Below are 18,062 nucleotides of genomic sequence, written 5' to 3'. Positions count from 1 at the left end.
TTAGATACCACTTAATATGAAAAAAACGTTGTTATCACAAAACAATACTTTAAATAGTTTCTTTGAAGTCTAGAGATTTCTACCTGCAGAGTCCATGCTCTGTGTTAAGATTCTGATGAAGGATGCATATGCCTACTGTCTTTGGTAAAATGGAACATGAGTGATTACAGAAGGGAGGTAGGAAGGAGAACCAACGTGACCACATGATCCATAGTCAAAGCGTATGTGATGTCAGGATCTCAAAGTGATCCCTTAAAAGTCTCCATCCCCCAATTATGTGTTCACCACTTTGAACACGGAGTCCCTAGAAAATCCTTGGATGATAACCTCAGCCAAAAGGACACTTGTGACCAGTACATCCTGCTGAGGACAGGAGTCCAGAGACTCTGTGTGTCTTGGGGATCGGTAATATTTACCCAACTTCCCACCCTTCTGTATCCTTAGGTCCAAGATTCATTATTAAGGATATTAACAGCACAATGACATTCACCTGGACTTGACCATATGTGAGTAATTATCTTAACTGTGAGCAATGTCAATGAAACCAAAGCCAGATTCTGAAGCACACTTTGGTAGCACAGGATAAATAAACATTCCTTATTAATAGACTCAGATTTAGTTTGATATTTTACTTTGGGATTGAGGTGATTTATTTTATTTGACTTTCCCTCCCCTTGTTGTTACGTAATTGTAATCATTGACATTTACTGCTAGGCATTGCACTGAATATTTTTCCTTTATTAATTCATTTATTCTTTATACAAATCCTATGAGGTAGACACTATTTTTTATCACCTCATTTTGCAGATGAGGACACTATGGCTGCAAGGCTAAGCAACTAGCTGAAAAACTTACAAGTTGGGTATATGTTCAGAGAATGATTCATATTTGATTCATATTCCTTTGGGTACTCAAGCCAGAGCTGAATTTGAGGCCAGGTACTCTGGCCCCAAAATTAGGCTTCTCCTTACTCCTCAATCAATATATACATCTAATTTTGAAAGATCCAAACATCACTTCAGAACTCAAAACAAAGCATACAGCTACCCTATTCGGATTCTGATGGGGGCTGCCTGAATTTGTAGAACAATTTGAGAATAGTTGACATCTTAAAATTTTCCAAAATTTGCTTTAGAACAAGGTGTGTGTCTCCATTTATTTAGATTCCCTTTTATCTTTGTGTAAATGTCATGTAAAGTTTCACGATTTTATCATTAAAAGTTTGTATATTTCCAATGCATATGTTTCAGTATATTTTTGTTGCTGCCCTTGTTACTATTGTCAATGGTATAATTTTTTTCCTGTTATATAATGCAATAGCTAGTTACAAGAAAGGGATTCATTTCCAAATGGTGATCTTTATTCGGCTAACTTGATAAACTCATCAGTTTCATTGTTTATCTATTTATTTTCTAATTAATATTATGTAATTTTTTTCTTAAGGAAAATAAAATACAAAATTATCAGACACCAGAATGATGGAAGATGGAATTCATTCAGCATCTCTTACTGTACTCCCTAAGTTTCCAGTTGAAATATTTAAAAGCCATGATAGATGGCTTTTTTTTTTTCTTTCCAACTTTGTTTTTTTCAGGTTCAGAGGGTACATGTTCAGGTTTGCTATATGGGTAAATTGCATGGTGTGGGGGTTTTGCACCACATTTTCTTTACCCAGTCCACCGCTGATGGGCATCTAGGTTAATTCCAGGCCTTTGCTATTGTGAATAGTGTGGCAATGAACATATGCATGCATGTGTCTTTAGGGCAGAAAAATTTATATTCCTTTGGGTATATATCCAGTAATGGAATTGCTGGGTCAAATGGTAGTTCTGTTTTAATTTCTTTCTTTTTTTTTTTTTTTTCTGAGACGGAGTCTCGCTCCGTTGCCCAGGCTGGAGTGCAGTGGCTCGATGTCCGCTCACTGCAAGCTCCGCCTCCTGGATTCACGCCATTCTCCTGCCTCAGTCTCCCAAGTAGCTGGGACTACAGCTGCCTGCCAACATGCCCGGCTAATTTTTTGTATTTTTAGTAGATTCGGGGTTTCACCGTGTTAGCCAGGATGGTCTCGATCTCCCAACCTCGTGATCCGCCCGCCTCAGCCTCCCAGAGTGCCAGGATTACAGGCATGAGCCACCGCGCCCGGCCTCTGTTTTAATTTCTTTGAGAAATTTCCAAACTGCTTTCCACAATGGCTGAACTAATTTACATGCCCACCAGCAGTGTACAAGCATTCCTATTTCTCTGCAAACTTGTCAGCACCTGTTAGTAATAGCCATTCTGACTGGTATAAGATGATATCACATTGTGGCTTTGATTTGTATTTCTCTCACGATTAGTGATGTTGGGCATTTTTCATATGCTTGTTGGCCATGAGTATGTCTTCTTCTGAGAAGTGTCTGTTGATGTCTTTTGCCAACTTCTTCTTTTTTTTTTTTTTCCAGGCAGGTTCTCACCCTGTTGCCCAGGCTGGAGTGCAGTGGTACAGTCATGGCTCACTGCAACCTCAGTCTCCCCGGTTCAAGCGATCCTCCCACCTCGGCCTCTCAAAGTGCTGGGATTACAGGCATAAGCCACTGTACCTGGCCTTTGCCAACTTTTAATGGGATTGTTTGTTTCTTGCTTGTTAATTTGTTTAAGTTCCTTTTAGATTCTGGATAGACTTTTGTTGGATGCGTAGTGTGCAAATATTTTCTTCCTTTTTGTAGATTGTCTGTTTACTCTGTTGATAGTTTCTTTTGTTGTGCAGAAGCGCTTTAGTTTAACTAGGTCCCATTTGTCAATTTTTTTTTTTTTGCAATTACTTTTGCCATCTTCATCATGAACCTTTGGTAGGGCCTATGTCTAGAATGGTATTTCCTAGGTTTTCGTTTAGGGTTTTTATAGTTTTAGGTTTTACAGTTAAGTCTTTAATATACTTTGAGTTGATTTTTGCATATGGCGAAAGAAGGGGTCTCGTTTCAATCTTTTGCAAATAGCTAATCAGTTATCCCAGCATGATTAATTGAATAGGGAGTCCTTTTTTCATTGCTTGTTTTTGTCAACCTTGTCTAAGATTAGATGGTTGTAGGTGTATGACTTTATTTCTGGGTTCTCCTCCTGTTCCGTTGGTCTATATGTCTGTTTTTGTACCAGTACCAGACTGTTTTGGTTACTGCAGCCTTGTTTGAAGTAGGTAATGTTATGTCTCCAGCTTTGTTCCTTTTGCTTAGGATTATTTTGGCTAGTCAGGCTCTTTTTTGGTTCCATATGAATTTTAGAATAACTTTTTCCAATTCTGTGAAAGATGTTATTGGTAGTTTGCTAGGAATAGCATTGAATCTGTAAATTGCTTTGGGCCTATGGCCATTTTAACAATATTGAGTCTTTCCATCCATGAATATGGAATATGAAATGTTTTTACACATGTTTGTGTTGTTTCTGATTTCCTTCAGTGGTGTTTTATAATTCTCATTGTAGAGATATTTCACCTCCCTGGTTAGCTGTATTCCTAGGTATTTTATTTTTGTGGATGGCTGTTGTGAACAAGACTGTGTTTTTCAGTTAACTCTCATCTTGAATGATATTGGTGTATAGACATGCTACTGATTTTTGTACACTGATTTTGTATCCTGAAACCTTCCTGAAGCTGTTTAATAGCAATTGGAGCTTTTGGGCAGAGACTATGGGGTTTTATAGGTACAGAATCAAATCATATGCAAACAGGGGTGGTTTGACTTCCTCTTTTCCTATTCGGATGCAATTTCTTTCTCTTGCCTGACTGCTCTGGCTAGGACTTCTGGTACTACGTTAAATATGAGTGGTGATTGCATACTTGATAAAGTTATTGCAAGTGTAAAATAAAAAATATATATGAGTGGTGAGAGTGGGCATCCTTGTCTTGTTCCTATTCTTAAGGGGAATGCTTACGGTGTTTACCCATTCAGTATGTTGTCTGTGGGTTTTAGCACTATATTAGATATATGGATATATAAATATCTATATAAATATACAAATATTTGCATTTATATAGCACTATATTACAGTGCTAATATAATATATATTATATATATTTTATATATATACAATTTTTTTCTTGAGACAGAGTCTCACTCTGTCATCCAGGCTGGAGTGCAGTGGCATGATCTTGGCTCACTGCAATCTCCGCCTCCCAGGTCCAAGCCATTCTCTTCCCTCAGCCTCCCAAGCAGCTGGGATTACAGACACTCAGCACCAAACCTGGTTGATTTTTGTATTTTTAGTAAAGACAAGTTTTTGCCATGTTGGTCAGGCTGGTCTCAAACTCCTGACCTCAGGTAATCTGCCCAGCTCAGTCTCCCAAAGTGCTGGGATTATAGGCATGACCTAAAATTGTATATTTTTATGGCATACAATATGATGTTCTGATGTATGTTTACAATGCATACATCAAATACAATCAAATTAATTAACACATCCCTCGCTTCGCATACTTTTTTTTTTGCATTAAAAACGTTTATTTTATTTTATTTCACATTTTTAGAGACAAGTTCTTGCTCTGTTGCCTGGGCTGGAGTACAGTGGCATAATCAGGGCTCACTGTAGCCTCAGACTCCTGAGCTCATGCAATCCTCCCACCTCAGCCCTTTGAGTACTGTGAATACAGGCACCCACCACCATGCCTGGCTAATTTTTAAAACTGTTTGTAGAGACAAGGTCTTGTGTGTTGCCCAGGCTGGTCTCAAACTCCTGGCCTCAAATGATCCACCTGTCTTGACCTCCCAAAGTGCTGGGATTACAGGTGTGAGCACCGCACCCGGCCGAGATGAGAAGATTTGAAGCCAACCAGGGAAGGAGTAGAGTAATCATAAAAAGTACCACCTACAGAAACTAAAAAAAAAACCCTGAGCAGGTGTTAAGAGCTACACGAATGATAAAAATATGTGGGAAGCAATCCTCTTTCAGATATACACATCCCTCCTAATGGAATATACAGATGAAGGCCAAGCCCACGTCAGGACAAGTTTTGTTCAACAGATGTGGAAAATGCCTCACCCATTAGTCATCTGTAAGAACCTAAATGCATGTCCCTGGTTCTGTGGTCTCAGAGACCATGAGCTGGGTTTCCTCAATTTATTTCACATAGTGGGGGTGTATCTAGGTTTCCTTAGACAGCTGTGTGTCACTTAGTGATGGGGACACATTCTGAGAAATGCAGAGGCAATTGTCATTGTGTGAACATCATAGAGTGCAGTTATACAAACCTAGATGGCATAGCCTACTACACACCTCAGCTATTAAGAGGTGAGCCTACTGCTCCTGGGCCACAAACCTGTACAGCATGTTACTGTTCTGAACACTGTGGGCAGTTGTCATACAATGACAAGTATTTGTGTATCTAAACATATCAAAACAGGAAAGGTGCAGTAAAAATACAGTATTATAATTTTAGGGGACCCCTGTTGTATGTGGGGTCTGATGTTAACTAATATGTCCTTATGTGGCCCATGACTTGTAGTTCTGAAAATCAGTGATTTTTTTTGAGGGTTGGTTGTGCTTTAAACTAGGAACTGGTAGCAATCCATGACAGGTGTGACAGGTGGGACAAGATAATAGTAGTCAACATTTATTGAGAGTTTACTACATGTCAGACCTTGTTAATTTTTTTTCTTTTTTTTTTTTGAGACAGAGTTTTGCTCTTGTTCCCCAGGCTGGAGTGCAGTGGCGCGATCTCAGTGCACCACAACTCTGCCTCCCAGGTTCAAGTGATTCTCCTGCCTCAGCCTCCTGAGTAGCTGGAACTATAGGCACATGCCATGACGCCCAGCTAATTTTTTGTATTTTTAGTAGAGACAGGGTTTCATCATGTTAGCCAGGCTGGTCTCAAACTCCTGACCTCAGGTGACCCACCCGCCTCAGCCTCCCAAAGTGCTGGAATCATAGGTGTGAGCCACTGCGCCTGGCCAGACCTTGGTAAATTTTATACACACACACACACTCATTTGAACATCTGTCAACCCAATGATGTAGGCACCATTTTTAACCAACTTTTACAAATGATAAAATTGAGTTTACATAAACTGAGTAATTTTCATAGGGTTCAATAGCCCATAGACATGGCTCTGAACCCTCCTAGCCGTGGGCTTCGCCACTGGACCTTCCCACTCCTTAGGGTTGGAGGCAGAGGTGGCATCAGTGGCTTCCCCACCATTTTGGGTGATGGAAGTGAGAGCCATTGTCGCCCTCAGCTGGGACTCAGCCAGACCTGCCAAGGTGTCTCTGATGACACAGACCATAAGGTCCCCTTCCTTCATAAAGGTCTTTCTGGGTGGTTCCCAGCCCTGCTGCCCATCAGACCCACCAGAGCAGTTTAAACAGAAGAGGAATGGGACTTCGCCCTAGAACTACTGAATCGAAATCCTCAGAGAGGGAAGACTGGGGGGCGGGGGGGAGGGTCAGTATATTTTAAGAGCCCCAAGAGATTTGATTGCACAGCTGAGAATGGAAAACTCCGTCCTGGGCTGTGACTCTTCTCAAATGTGTGTTCACTTAAGAGACACATTTCTGGTGATTTCCTACTCACCAAATGGTGGCACTGCAGTGGAAGGGCAGTGCCAGGGGCTGGCGCTGGACTCATGACATGTACTCACCCCAGTGAGTACTCTGGCACCTGGACACTCATCTGGAGCACAGAGCAGAGTTCCTGCAAGGCTGCCTTCCTGTGCTCCGCCCCACTCAGGATGCAGGGAGGCATGGGGACGTGACACTGATGGATGGCAGCAGCCCTGGCTAGGAAGGGAGGGTTGGAAGCCAGAAATGTGTCTATTGTTTTTGCTGGGGGTGGCCTTCACTTTCCATCAACAATGAGATGGCCCAGGCAGCAGACCTAGGTTAGAAGTGGAACACTTGAGCCCAAGGGTTCTAACCCTCTAGGGAAGTGACCACCCACCCTGTTCATCCGTCTCTTCCTTTCCATTATCGTCCCTGCCTAGAAGTGAAGACCAGTATCTCTGATGCCTGTTTGCCTCCAGACACCCCAGAAGCTCCTTGGGTAAAAAGAATTGGGCAATTTAATCATCACATCAGCCCTATGAGGAGATATGGGTGGCTAGAGGTCACGGGAGGCTTGCTTTCAGTAGACAGAAAATTTGAACCTGGCCTATATTGACAACTCCACCCATAAACAAAGACACAGATCTTGGAGTGAGACAGGGTAGAGGACGGGGGAGCAGTTGTTTTCCCCAAGGAAATCCTCCAAACGTGGGGTGTATTCAGCTACGTTTTAGGTACCTATGTGGTAAAGATGGTGGTGATGGAAGGGGCCGAGTGGGAGGATAGGTCTGGTTCACACTTGATCTGTGTGCAGCTGAAACACGTGTGGCTGATTGTCAGACATGCAGTGGAGGTCAACGTGGGGTCTCTTCCATGCCTGCTGTCCTACAACCAAACCACAGACCCTAGCTTCCTGCACCCCGGTTTCTGTCCTCCTGAAGTGAGAACTCACCTTTGCCCTTGCACTGACATAAAGAACACAGAGATAATCCTCAAAAGCCCAAAAGCAAACTGAGGTTCTAGTGAACATTGCCAGAGGCACCTGGACACTCACCTGGAGCACAGAGCAGAGTTCCTGCAGGGCTGCCCTCCTGTGCTCCGCCCCACTCAGGATGCAGGGAGGCATGGGGACGTGACACTGATGGATGGCAGCAGCCCTGGCTAGGAAGGGAGGGCTGGAAGCCAGGCCTCATCACCTGCCAGATGCCCATGTGGGCAGGACCAGCCAGGCTCCCTAGGTACAAATAGCCCTGGGCTCCACGGTTCCACAGGTTCCTGGGGTTGAGTCTAAATCACTCATCATTGGTTAAAGCTGAGCTCACAGCAGAATAAGCCACCATGAGGCTGTTGGTGTGTCTCCTGCTGCTCACGCTGGCCCTTTGCTGCTACCGGGGTGAGTACATCAGTCATGAGTCGCACCAGCCCCAGGAACACACCCTTCTCTGAGCACGAGGTCACCTATTCGGGTTAAGGTTGGGGTCTGGAACAAACCAAAATTCCAAACCTTATCCTGTTCTTGTTGAAGGAACTGCTCATAAAGCTCAGGCTTCATTTCATCAAATCCCCAGCACCTAGGAAGTTGTGCAGAAAATCAGTGCAGACAAATGTCAGGAATTCTGCCTGAGCTTCACTCCTGGATGGGATCTGTGACAGATGATGTAATATGAGGTCTGGGGTGACTCTGGGCTCAGCCATTTCTCAGCCCTTTCACTGTGGGCAAGATGCTCACCCTCCCCGCACCTCCTCCTATCACTGGTGCTTAGAGCGTCTGCCGGGAGTGGCAATGGGAATGGAGTGGGATTATTATGTGCCAAGGGTCTAGCTGTGGATGTGAAGCCAATCACTGTACTGTCAGACATTCTCCTCCCCAGACCTTTAGGTGCCAGTTGAGCTCACGGCTTCTTACATTGTAAATTCAGACTCATAAAATGTTACATCTGGAAGGATCCTTGGAGAGCTCTCAGTCCAAGAAGAGACGGTGCTCTCTGATTCTCTCAATAAGAAGCCTGCAAATGAACTCTTAGAATAAGCAGTACTCAGTATATCTTCTAGGGATCCTACCAGTAATGGTGGTAGAAATGCTACAATGGTTAGCATCAGAACTTCTATTTTTCTAAAATTAATTCTGGCTGTTTTTTTCCACAGTTCATTTGGGTACTTTCCTTTCCCGTCAGGACCGATCCAGATTCTAATTTTTCTCTTTCCTCTTCCTTTCTGAACCTCTCCCTGTTTCCCTGTGACATCCCTGATCCTACCTGCTCCAAATAATTCCCACGGTTTGAAGTCGTGTAGTCAGGGGTCATGTTGAGCCTTGTGGGGCACTTTCTGGATGCACAATGTTTGCAAAAGACTTAGGGGAATGGAGATTCCAGACCAAGCAAAATGATTACTCCAGGTCTTTCCAAAATTCCCAGTGGGAGCAGGAATGAGCCTCAGTTCCCTCCTGTCATCCTCTCTAAATATTCTAGATGTTGCTGCAGAATATGGGCCAAGTACAATTTCCTGTATAAGCTTCTAATGTGTGTTAAAACTGATTCACATTATTTTATTTTACATTCACATTATTTGATTTTGTTTTAATTTGTTTACCTTTTAGCTCTGTCTGTATTGGATCACCTAAGCCTGAATCCTACAACTTATTCTCAAAACATCACCTTCAACATTTTAATAATTTTAACTTCTTTTCCAGATTTACTCATTTCTCTAATTTCTGATAGGATTCTGACTCTACTATTCACTTCAAAATTTGATTACCCAAAACCTCCTCTTCACCAATGTCCAAGACTAATAAAGTGTCACTTAACTGGCAGAGAAAAGTGATTATTTTCAAATCTAGAAAAGAGAACGTTGGCCATCCATCCAGAGAAGCTTTGGAAAGTAATGGGTGTGCTTTAAAAAAAAAAAAAAAAAAAAAAAAACCAAAGACTGAATGAGTGATCAGGAAGTTGGTTTTCCAGTTCTAGCTCTTCCCTTTGCTGTGTGACCTCAAGGAAGTCACAGCCTTCTGGGTCTGACGTTGTCATTGGCATAGTTATTGACCAGAAGCCTAAAAGCCTGGGGTTCCTGTCTGGTCTAACATCAGGGAGGCATGGGAGAAACACTGATTTCCTTACATAAATCATATTTTTATTCTTTTGCTCCAGCAAATGCAGTGGTCTGCCAAGCTGTTGGTTCCGAAATTGCAGGCTTCTTATTAGCTGGAAAACCTGTGTTCAAGTTCCAACTTGCCAAATTTAAGGCACCTCTGGAAGCTGTTGCAGCCAAGATGGAAGTGAAGAAATGCGTGGATCTGATGGCCTATGAGAAGAGAGTGTTAATTACAAAAACATTGGTAATTTCTGTCTCTTTCATGTGGCCAGGTCAGCAGCACAGTGTGAAGTAAGATCAGCTTGCTGCTCTGTGAGGGACACAGGTGGTGGGGCATCTGGCTTGCTGGTCACCATTTGAGAAGGTCTCCTGGGGCCACAGGGTGGGTGCTTCCATTTCGCCTGCAGACCTCAACTCAGCTGCGCACAGCCTCCTGCATGTGCCTCCTCCTCAGGTCACCTGCCTGGATGCCATGTTCCCAGAGTGTGCTGAGGACATAGGGAGTGAGCCTGGGCCCAGGCAGGGGTGGTGAAGGGCCAAGTACGACTACCTCTCCACCTGGGGACTTTCCTGAGGCCGAGCTGCCCTCACACAGTCACTGTGGAATGTACTGGGGAGTGTGGGAGCCTCGAACAGGGAGAGGAAGGCAGGGAGGGGCCTAGAGCAGAGGCTCCTGCAGAGGCAGCGCTGGAGGGCTGGGCTTCTCTGCAGCTTCTGCAGAGCCAGGAAGGAGCTCCTCCCAGCTCCTCAGACTCCACGCTCCCCTCCTCACTCACGATGCTCTCCTGACCAAGGCCTGTGGGCCGAGACCCTCGCTACTCCACCTCCTGCAGTGCCATGGAAGCGGGATGTTGTCACTCTGTCTTTCTCAAGAAATCAGAGGTTTTCCAGGGGCCTCTCAGCCTGGCTGCCTCTGGGTTGCTGTCCTGAGGTTTAGCTGCAAATGCTCATGGAAGCTGCAGGCTCAGGACTGAGGGGTGCTCGGGTCCTGAGGCAGAATTCCCACATGGGGAGGCTGGAGTCTCCTGGAAGCCAAGCTTTCCAGAGGCCCTCCCAGCCCTGACCAGCCTCTCAGTCCTGGGTCTCTCATTGCAGGAAACAGGAGACTCCAAGTCCTGGGACAGCCCAGACAATAACCTCTGGCTGCTCTGTCCACCCCTTCTTTCCCCCTCCGTGAGGACCCTGGGCCTCACACTTGGATCCCCCCAGGGCTATTGGCCTGGCAAGGAAAGGCTGCTCCCTCACCGGCATGTGTGCTGTGAAGCCCCCAGGCCTAGGCCCTGGTTTCCCACACACACTGGGTTCCTGCCTCTGTCCTTCCAATTGTCTTTGGGAGCAGAATTCCATCAGCCACTTGGATGTTAACCTGTTGTCTCCAGGAGCTGCATGACCAACCTCACCTTCTTTTCTTTCCTTTTCTATTTCAGGGAAAAATAGCAGAGAAATGTGATCGCTGAGATGTAAAAACTTTTTAATGCTAGTTTCCACCACCTTTCAATGATACCCTGATCTTCACTGCAGAATGTAAAGGTTTCAACGTCTTGCTCTAATAAATGACTTGCCCTGAACTTCTCCACTGGTCTTGTTATGATCCTGCAGTCTCAGGCCTTGAGTCAAGAGTGGTTTCCATAGGGGAGTGGCTTTTGGGTATGGCTGACAATCAACTCCAGAGAACCAGTATCCCATTATCAATGGGACCTGAGTCCAGGCATCCCAGAAGGAACTATTTGGTAGGAATCATCCTGCATTCCTTACCGATTTTCCATCCTGCAGCCGTGAATGAAAACCGTGGTAATGAGGACACAGGAATTATAGTGTTCCTGCTGGCCTTGTACTGAGGGAACCCCCAACCTGCCTGAGTGTCCAGGCCCAGGGTTCCCACCTAACAGGGACCCTAGTGGATGTCCCCTCAGACCCACAGTCAGCCTGCTTGGTGCCACCTCTGCACTGTGGTTTCTCTCCTCTGTCATGTCCAGTATACTTTCTTTTCCATTTACCATAATTTGAGGACATCTCCAGGTTTCATCCTGGATTTCACATTTGTTCACTCCCCACACTCAGAGGACTCCTCAGTGTCTGCATCACTCACCAGCACCTGAGGCGAATGCTTCCTTCCTGCCTCAAGCCACCCCAAGAGCTCCAGAGACCAGCACCCCCTGCCAACTGGACAGCTCCAAGCGCACACTCCACAGTCCTTTCAGGAGCAGGATGTAAAACTGAGCACAGGGTCTGCCCCCAACCTGCTCTCCCTTCCATGAGCCCATCCAGGCTAATGCACACACCCAGAAAGTCCCCTGACCAGGACACAGGGAGACACCACAGGTTCCTGGTTTGGTGTCCTCTGGCTACTGGAATAAACCTCCACAAGCTTGGTGACTTAAAACAACTGATTCGGCTGGGCACGGTGGCTCACACCTGTAATCCCAGTACTTTGGGAGTCCGAGGCAGACAGATCACAAGGTCAAGAGATTGAGGCCATCCTGGCCAACGTGGTGAAACCCTGTCTCTACTAAAAATACAAAAATTAGCTGGGCATGGTGACACAAGCCTGTAGTCCCAGCTCCTCGGGAGGCTGAGGCAGGAGAATTACTTGAACCCGGGAGGCGGAGGTTGCAGTGAGCCGAGATCGTGCTACGGCACTCCAGCCTGGCGACAGAGTGAGACTCCATCTCAAGAAAACAAAACAAAACAAAACAAAACAAAAACAAAACATCAACTGACTCTCTCGCACATCTGGGGGTCAGAAGTCCAACATTAGTGTCATGTTCAGAAGGTTGGAGGCAGGAGGGCTCCACTTGCACTGGGGGATCTCAGGGAGCGTGCACTAAGGGCTGCTTCTGGCTTCTGGGCTGCTGACTGTCCTGGTCCTGTGGCCACATCACTCCAACCTCTGCCTCCATGATATATTCTCATCTCCTTTTTCTATGAGGTTAACCCCCCTGACTTTTAATTACAAAATATTGGGTTTAGGCACCACCAGAATATTCAAAATAATCCTCCCATATTATGACCCTTAACTTTATCACATCTGCAAAGTGCTGTTTTTGGGTCATGTAATGGAACATTCACAGATTCCAGGGATTAGGATATCTTTGGGGGAATGCGGACAAGAATCAGCCAACCACGACTCCCCTCCCTCCTGCCCCCTAACAGTGCTCTACATTCCACTCCCTCCACAGCCACAGCGTCACCTCTGGGAATCGCTCCATTCCCATCACACAGTCACATCACAGCCCGGTCCACATCCTTCCCACTTCAGACTAAGTCCCTAAATTGTCTTGCAGCCTCTGAGAACCCTTCCTGTAATACACCCTCCTCAGTCACACCAAAGTGAGCCCCCTAAAACTGAAATGTGATCCTATCCTCTGTTCAACAACCCTACATGACCAGAAGGCACTTGTTCTCAAGGGTTTCAAGTAAGGGACACAATACTGAAAACCCACCTTCATAAAATAGTGGTTATTTTTATACAGTGGAGAAAACAGTAGATGACAGTTATTACTATTACTATTATTATTATTATTATTTGAGACAGAGTTTCACTCTTGTCGCCCAGGCTGGAGTGCAATGGCACAATCTCAGCTCACTGCAACCGTCGCCTCCCGGGTTCAAGCAATTCTCCTGCCTCAGCCTCCCAAGTAGCTGGGATTACAGCCATGCACCACCACGCCCGCTAATTTTTTTTTTTTTTTTTTTTTTTAGTAGAGACGGGGTTTCTCCATGTTGGTCACGCTGGTCTCAAACTCCCGACCTTAGGTGATCTGCCCACCTCGGCCTCCCGAAGTGCTGGGATTACAGGCATGAGCCACTGTGCCCTGCCAATAACAGTTATTATTAGGTAAGCATTGATCTTAAGGGAAATTCGTATTTTTAATCACATCAGGAAATATGTACACTTACAAATAGAACCTAATGTGTGAAATTCATGACCAGTTCAGCCTACTACACAGTATGTGTGTGGGAAACAAGGATTCATGGATTCTTCCAGCACTCAGAGACACCTAGAAGGAACCACTGCCAGGAGAGCAAGTCCACACCCTGGTGTTGCCCACAAGGACTTCCAAGGCTCTGCTCCTACCACCCCCTGTCCCTTCCTCTCCTTTCTCCCAGGTGCTCCATGCTCAGCCACAGTTGTTTATATCTCATTTCTTAGGCCTCAGGTGAGTCACACCCTTGCACCAGTGTATATGAGTTTCCCTTTCCCTCTATAGCCTTTTCTGCCTATGACATCTGACAACCCCATCTCTAGAATCCACTTCTCCTCCTCTGTAAAGCTTTCTTGGATACTGACACATTACATCAAATCTTTACACACATGTGCACTCACATGCATAGATATCTGTTTTTTTCTTAATTATACTTTAAGTTCTGGGATACATGGAAGAACGTGCAGGTTTGTTACATAGGTATACATGTGCCATGGTGGTTTGTTGCATCCATCAATCCGTCATCTACATTAGGTATTTCTCCTAATGTTATCTCTCCACTAGCCCCCCAACCCCTGACAGGCCCCGGTGTGTGATGTTCCCCTCCCTGTGTCCATATGTTCTCATTGTTCAACTCCCAATTAGGAGTGAGAAAGTGCTGTGTTTGGTTTTCTGTTCTTGTGTTAGTTTGCTGAGAAAGATGGTTTCCAGCTTCATCCATGGCCCTGCAAAGGACATGAACTCATCCTTTTTTATGGATGCATAGTATTCCACGGTGTATGTGTGCCACATTTTCTTCATCCAGTGTCTCATTGATGGGTTTGTTCCATCAATGATACATTTGGGTTGGTTCCAAGTTTTTGCTATTGTGAATAGTGCCACAGTAAACATACATGTGCATGTGTCTTTATAGCAGAATGATTTATAATCCTGTGGGTATATACCCAGTAATGTAATTGCTGGGTCAAATAGTATTTCTAGTTCTAGATCCTTGAGAAATCACCACACTGTCTTCCATAATGGTTGAACTAATTTACACTCCCACCACCAGTGTAAAAGCATTCCTATTTTTCCATATCCTCTCCAGCATCTGTTGTTTCCTGACTTTTTAATGGTCACCATTCTAACTGGTGTGAGATGGTATCTCATTGTGGTTTTGATTTGCATTTCTCTAATGACCCAGTGATGACGAGCTTTTTTTCATATGTTTGTTAGCTACATAAATGTCTTCTTTTGAGAAGTGCCTGTTCATATCCTTTGCCCACTTTTTGATGTTTTTTTTCCTTGTAAATTTGTTTAAGTTCTTTGTAGATTCTGGATATTAGCCCTTTGTCAGATAGATAGATTGCAAAAATATGCCTGTTCACTATGGTGGATATCCCTGTTTTATCATCGCTTTTCCTTCCTGTGATACAGGATACATAGCATAGCATTGTGATAAGAACATATTACACAAATGCTAGAAAGCATTCAACAAATCTTAGCAATCTTTACTATAATGCTTACAATTAATACGTTTCTATTTATTGAGCACCCTAGTATGCATTTTGCCAGAAGGCTTCCAAGTTCTGTGTGACTTAGTCCTCACTAGTTCCCAAGAAGGTCTGAGATTGTTCCCGCTAATGAACCTGAGAATGAAAAATGCTCTACCCAGTGCCCCTTAACCCTGGCTCTGTTTTAGAATTCACTGGGAAGCTGTCAAAAGCAATCAATGTCCGGGCTCCACCTGGGGCGCATGTGTCTATTTGCGTGCAAATAGAGTCCATGCAGTCTTTGGCCTTGGACCTCCCGTTCCTATAGGTGCAGGTATGCAGTGATCTGGGGAGGCAGTAGCTGGGACACGAGTACCCCATGATACTCACAGGACTCCGGATATCACCCGGCTGTTACCTTGAGGCCTTTCCCTTAGCTACTTCCATAGCCTTTAAAGCCTGGGGGTTTCAAGGTGCTCACTCTAATCACATGAGGGTCACATATGGTAAAGTTTCCTTCCTGAGCTGCTGTTAAATGAGTATGAAGGCCGGGCACAGTGACTCACACTTGTAATCCCAGCACTTTGGGAGGCTAAGGCTGGCAGATCACGAGGTCAAGAGACTGAGACCATCCTGGCCAACATGGTGAAACCCCATCTCTACTAAAATTACAAATATTAGCTGGGTGTGGTGGTACACACCTATAGTCTCAGCTACCCAGGAGGCTGAGGCAGGAGAATTGCTTGAACCTGGGAGGCGGAGGTTAGAGTGAGCTGAGATCACCACTGCACTCCAGCCTGGCAATGAAGCGAGACTCCATCTCAACAACAACAATAACAACCACGAAAAACAAGAGTGTGAAATGAGATCTAGCAAGACTGCTCAGGCTGGGGCAGGGAGGGGGACTATTGGGAGTCATTGTTTAAGGGGTACAGAGTTTCTGTTCGGGATGATGACAATGAAAATGAGTATTTCGAAGGCATTGTAAATGCTCTTAAGGCTACTGAACTGCACACTTAAAAATGGCTGAAATGAAGCATTTTATGCTTATTTTACCACAATACAAAAAAATACTTCAAGGGCTGCCATTGTCTGAGGGGCAGCAGGAAGATACCTGCAAAAGGGAGCTAGGTCTGTGTTTTACCCCCTGAACCTGTCAGCATTCCAAAGTCAGCACTTCTCTACGTGTCCACGTTCTCATTGATTCACCTGCTGGATGTCTTCTTTGTTGAAGATATTGCTAAGTTTTAAGAAACTCTCTTTCAAAAAACTGAGATTGAGGTTTGCCAAGGACATAGAATTCACTCATGCGGGGTCTGTTGACTTTATCCCTTGAAACCTCTCCCATGACCTCTGAGCTAAGTAGAGTCTCATAATTTGCCTCCTGCACAAATATTATCAATCTCTGCCTAGGCTCTTTCCCTCAAATATCTTCTCCCTGTGACCCATCTGACACTTTATGACAAGCTCAGTATTCTGAACACAAAGCTCTCATTTTGTCATAAGCTTCATTAAGGTGAACATTCAATGAATCTCCATTTTTTTATGAAATAAAGCTCAATATCTCAATTCAGAAATTAGAATATTCATTTGTATAATAATCTAAGCTTCAAATTGTTAAAAAATATGTGCTTTCCTTTCTGTCCTTATTCCTTCACTTTTTTTCTCTCAGCTAACTGTTTTCTAACAGATTAGGGGCTAGAAAAAGAGAAGAGAAAAGGAAATAAGAGAGCTGTTAATTGACACACTATTTTGTAATTCATCAGGTTCTCTGGGTCTGACAGATGTTTTGTGTCATGGGTAAGTTTCATGAGTGCTTTATAAAGTCCAGATTATTAAGATCTCTCCTTCCTTTTATGGTTTAACAAATATTCAGACAACAACAAAGAACTTTAGAGAAATTAAAACATGATAGCTGGAATAATTAATAGAAGAATTGAAAGGAAAAATTAAAATAGTGTCATGAAAATCAGTGTGTATGTGGTGGAAAAGATAAAGAAATAAAATATATGAGAGAAAAGAAAAGAAGGCCAGAGGATGAATCCATTATGTCCAGCTGAAAAAATTCCAGAATGACAGAGATCATGGCAGGAAGAAAGTCACCAAAGAGGCCAAGTATGGTGGCTCATGCCTGTAATCCTAGTACTTTATGAGGCTGAGTCAGCAGATTGCTTGAGCCCAGGAGTTTGAGACCAGCCTGGGCAACATAATGAAAGCCCATTTCTACAAAAATTAGCCGTGTATGATGGCACGTATCTATAGTACCAGCTACTGGGGAGGCTGAAGTGGGAGGATCACTTGAGCCCAGGATGTAGAAGTTGTAGTGAACCGAGATCATGCCACTACACTCTAGTCAGGGTGACAGAGCAAGACTGCCTCAGGAAAAAAAAAATAAAGTCAGCAAGAAAAATAATAACAAAAAATTTCCCAGAAAAAAATATGGTATTGAAAAATCCGAAGACATCCATCTGTTTTCCATACCAAAAAATATTTTGCTAACATTCTGGAACATTGTCTTTAAGAAAAGGTATTTTTTTCCTAGAAAAAAACAGTGAGACACATACAGTGATGGGGAATAATAATGGAACCAACACAAGAACCAGTGGATGGTGGAGAAATACTAAAAAATCAGAGGATTGTCAACTTCTAATTTTATACAAATATGAATCTGTAATCAGCCTACTCATTCAAACATAAAGATAAAATAAAGGCCCTCAAACATTTTATCACCAATAAACTTTTTCTCCAAAAGGTACTGGAGGACAGACCCCAGCAGAAAGAATTAGAACAAGAAAGGGAAAGACATGGGACTCGGTAAACAGCGATGAAAATAGGAGTTAGTGGACAAATCAACAGAACAGTAATAAAAGATTATTTGAAACATGGAAATCCTTCTGCAGAGAAAGAAGATCTCAGGTCAATGCAGAATGGGGGAGGGTGATCCATTTTGTTGAAAGGATCAATAGATTTTCTTAAGGAATTAATTAGCAAGTTGAATGGGAAGACATCATATAGAACTGAAGAAAGATACAATATGTATCACTGAGATGAGATCTTATTATGCAAACTA

The 18,062-nt window shown here is 43.9% G+C and overlaps 1 protein-coding gene across 1 annotated transcript; it reads left to right on the top strand.

Moving 5' to 3' along the window:
- The first annotated feature begins 7,776 nt into the window (after positions 1-7,776).
- SCGB1D1 (secretoglobin family 1D member 1) lies at positions 7,777-11,162 on the top strand. The gene is made up of 3 exons (XM_033206119.1): positions 7,777-7,900; positions 9,651-9,838; positions 11,022-11,162. The coding sequence occupies exons 1-3, from the start codon at positions 7,846-7,848 to the stop codon at positions 11,049-11,051; spliced, it is 273 nt and encodes a 90-aa protein (XP_033062010.1). The 5' UTR covers positions 7,777-7,845; the 3' UTR covers positions 11,052-11,162.
- The last annotated feature ends 6,900 nt before the right edge of the window (positions 11,163-18,062 follow it).

Source organism: Trachypithecus francoisi, unplaced genomic scaffold, assembly GCF_009764315.1.
Source record: "Trachypithecus francoisi isolate TF-2019V2 unplaced genomic scaffold, Tfra_2.0 Lachesis_group8, whole genome shotgun sequence".
Classification (NCBI taxonomy): Eukaryota; Metazoa; Chordata; class Mammalia; order Primates; family Cercopithecidae; genus Trachypithecus; species Trachypithecus francoisi.
Note: the sequence above shows the minus strand (reverse complement) of the source record. Positions and strands in the feature narration are given on the sequence as shown.

What these genes read in the sequence shown, in the direction of transcription:
- SCGB1D1 (XM_033206119.1), top strand. Translation starts at nt 7,846, where the DNA reads ATGAGGCTGTTGGTGTGTCTCCTGCTGCTCACGCTGGCCCTTTGCTGC. An exon ending in GGCCCTTTGCTGCTACCGGG is followed by an intron (nt 7,901 to 9,650) that starts GTGAGTACATCA and finishes CTTTTGCTCCAG; the next exon opens with CAAATGCAGTGGTCTGCCAA. An exon ending in TGTTAATTACAAAAACATTG is followed by an intron (nt 9,839 to 11,021) that starts GTAATTTCTGTC and finishes TTTCTATTTCAG; the next exon opens with GGAAAAATAGCAGAGAAATG.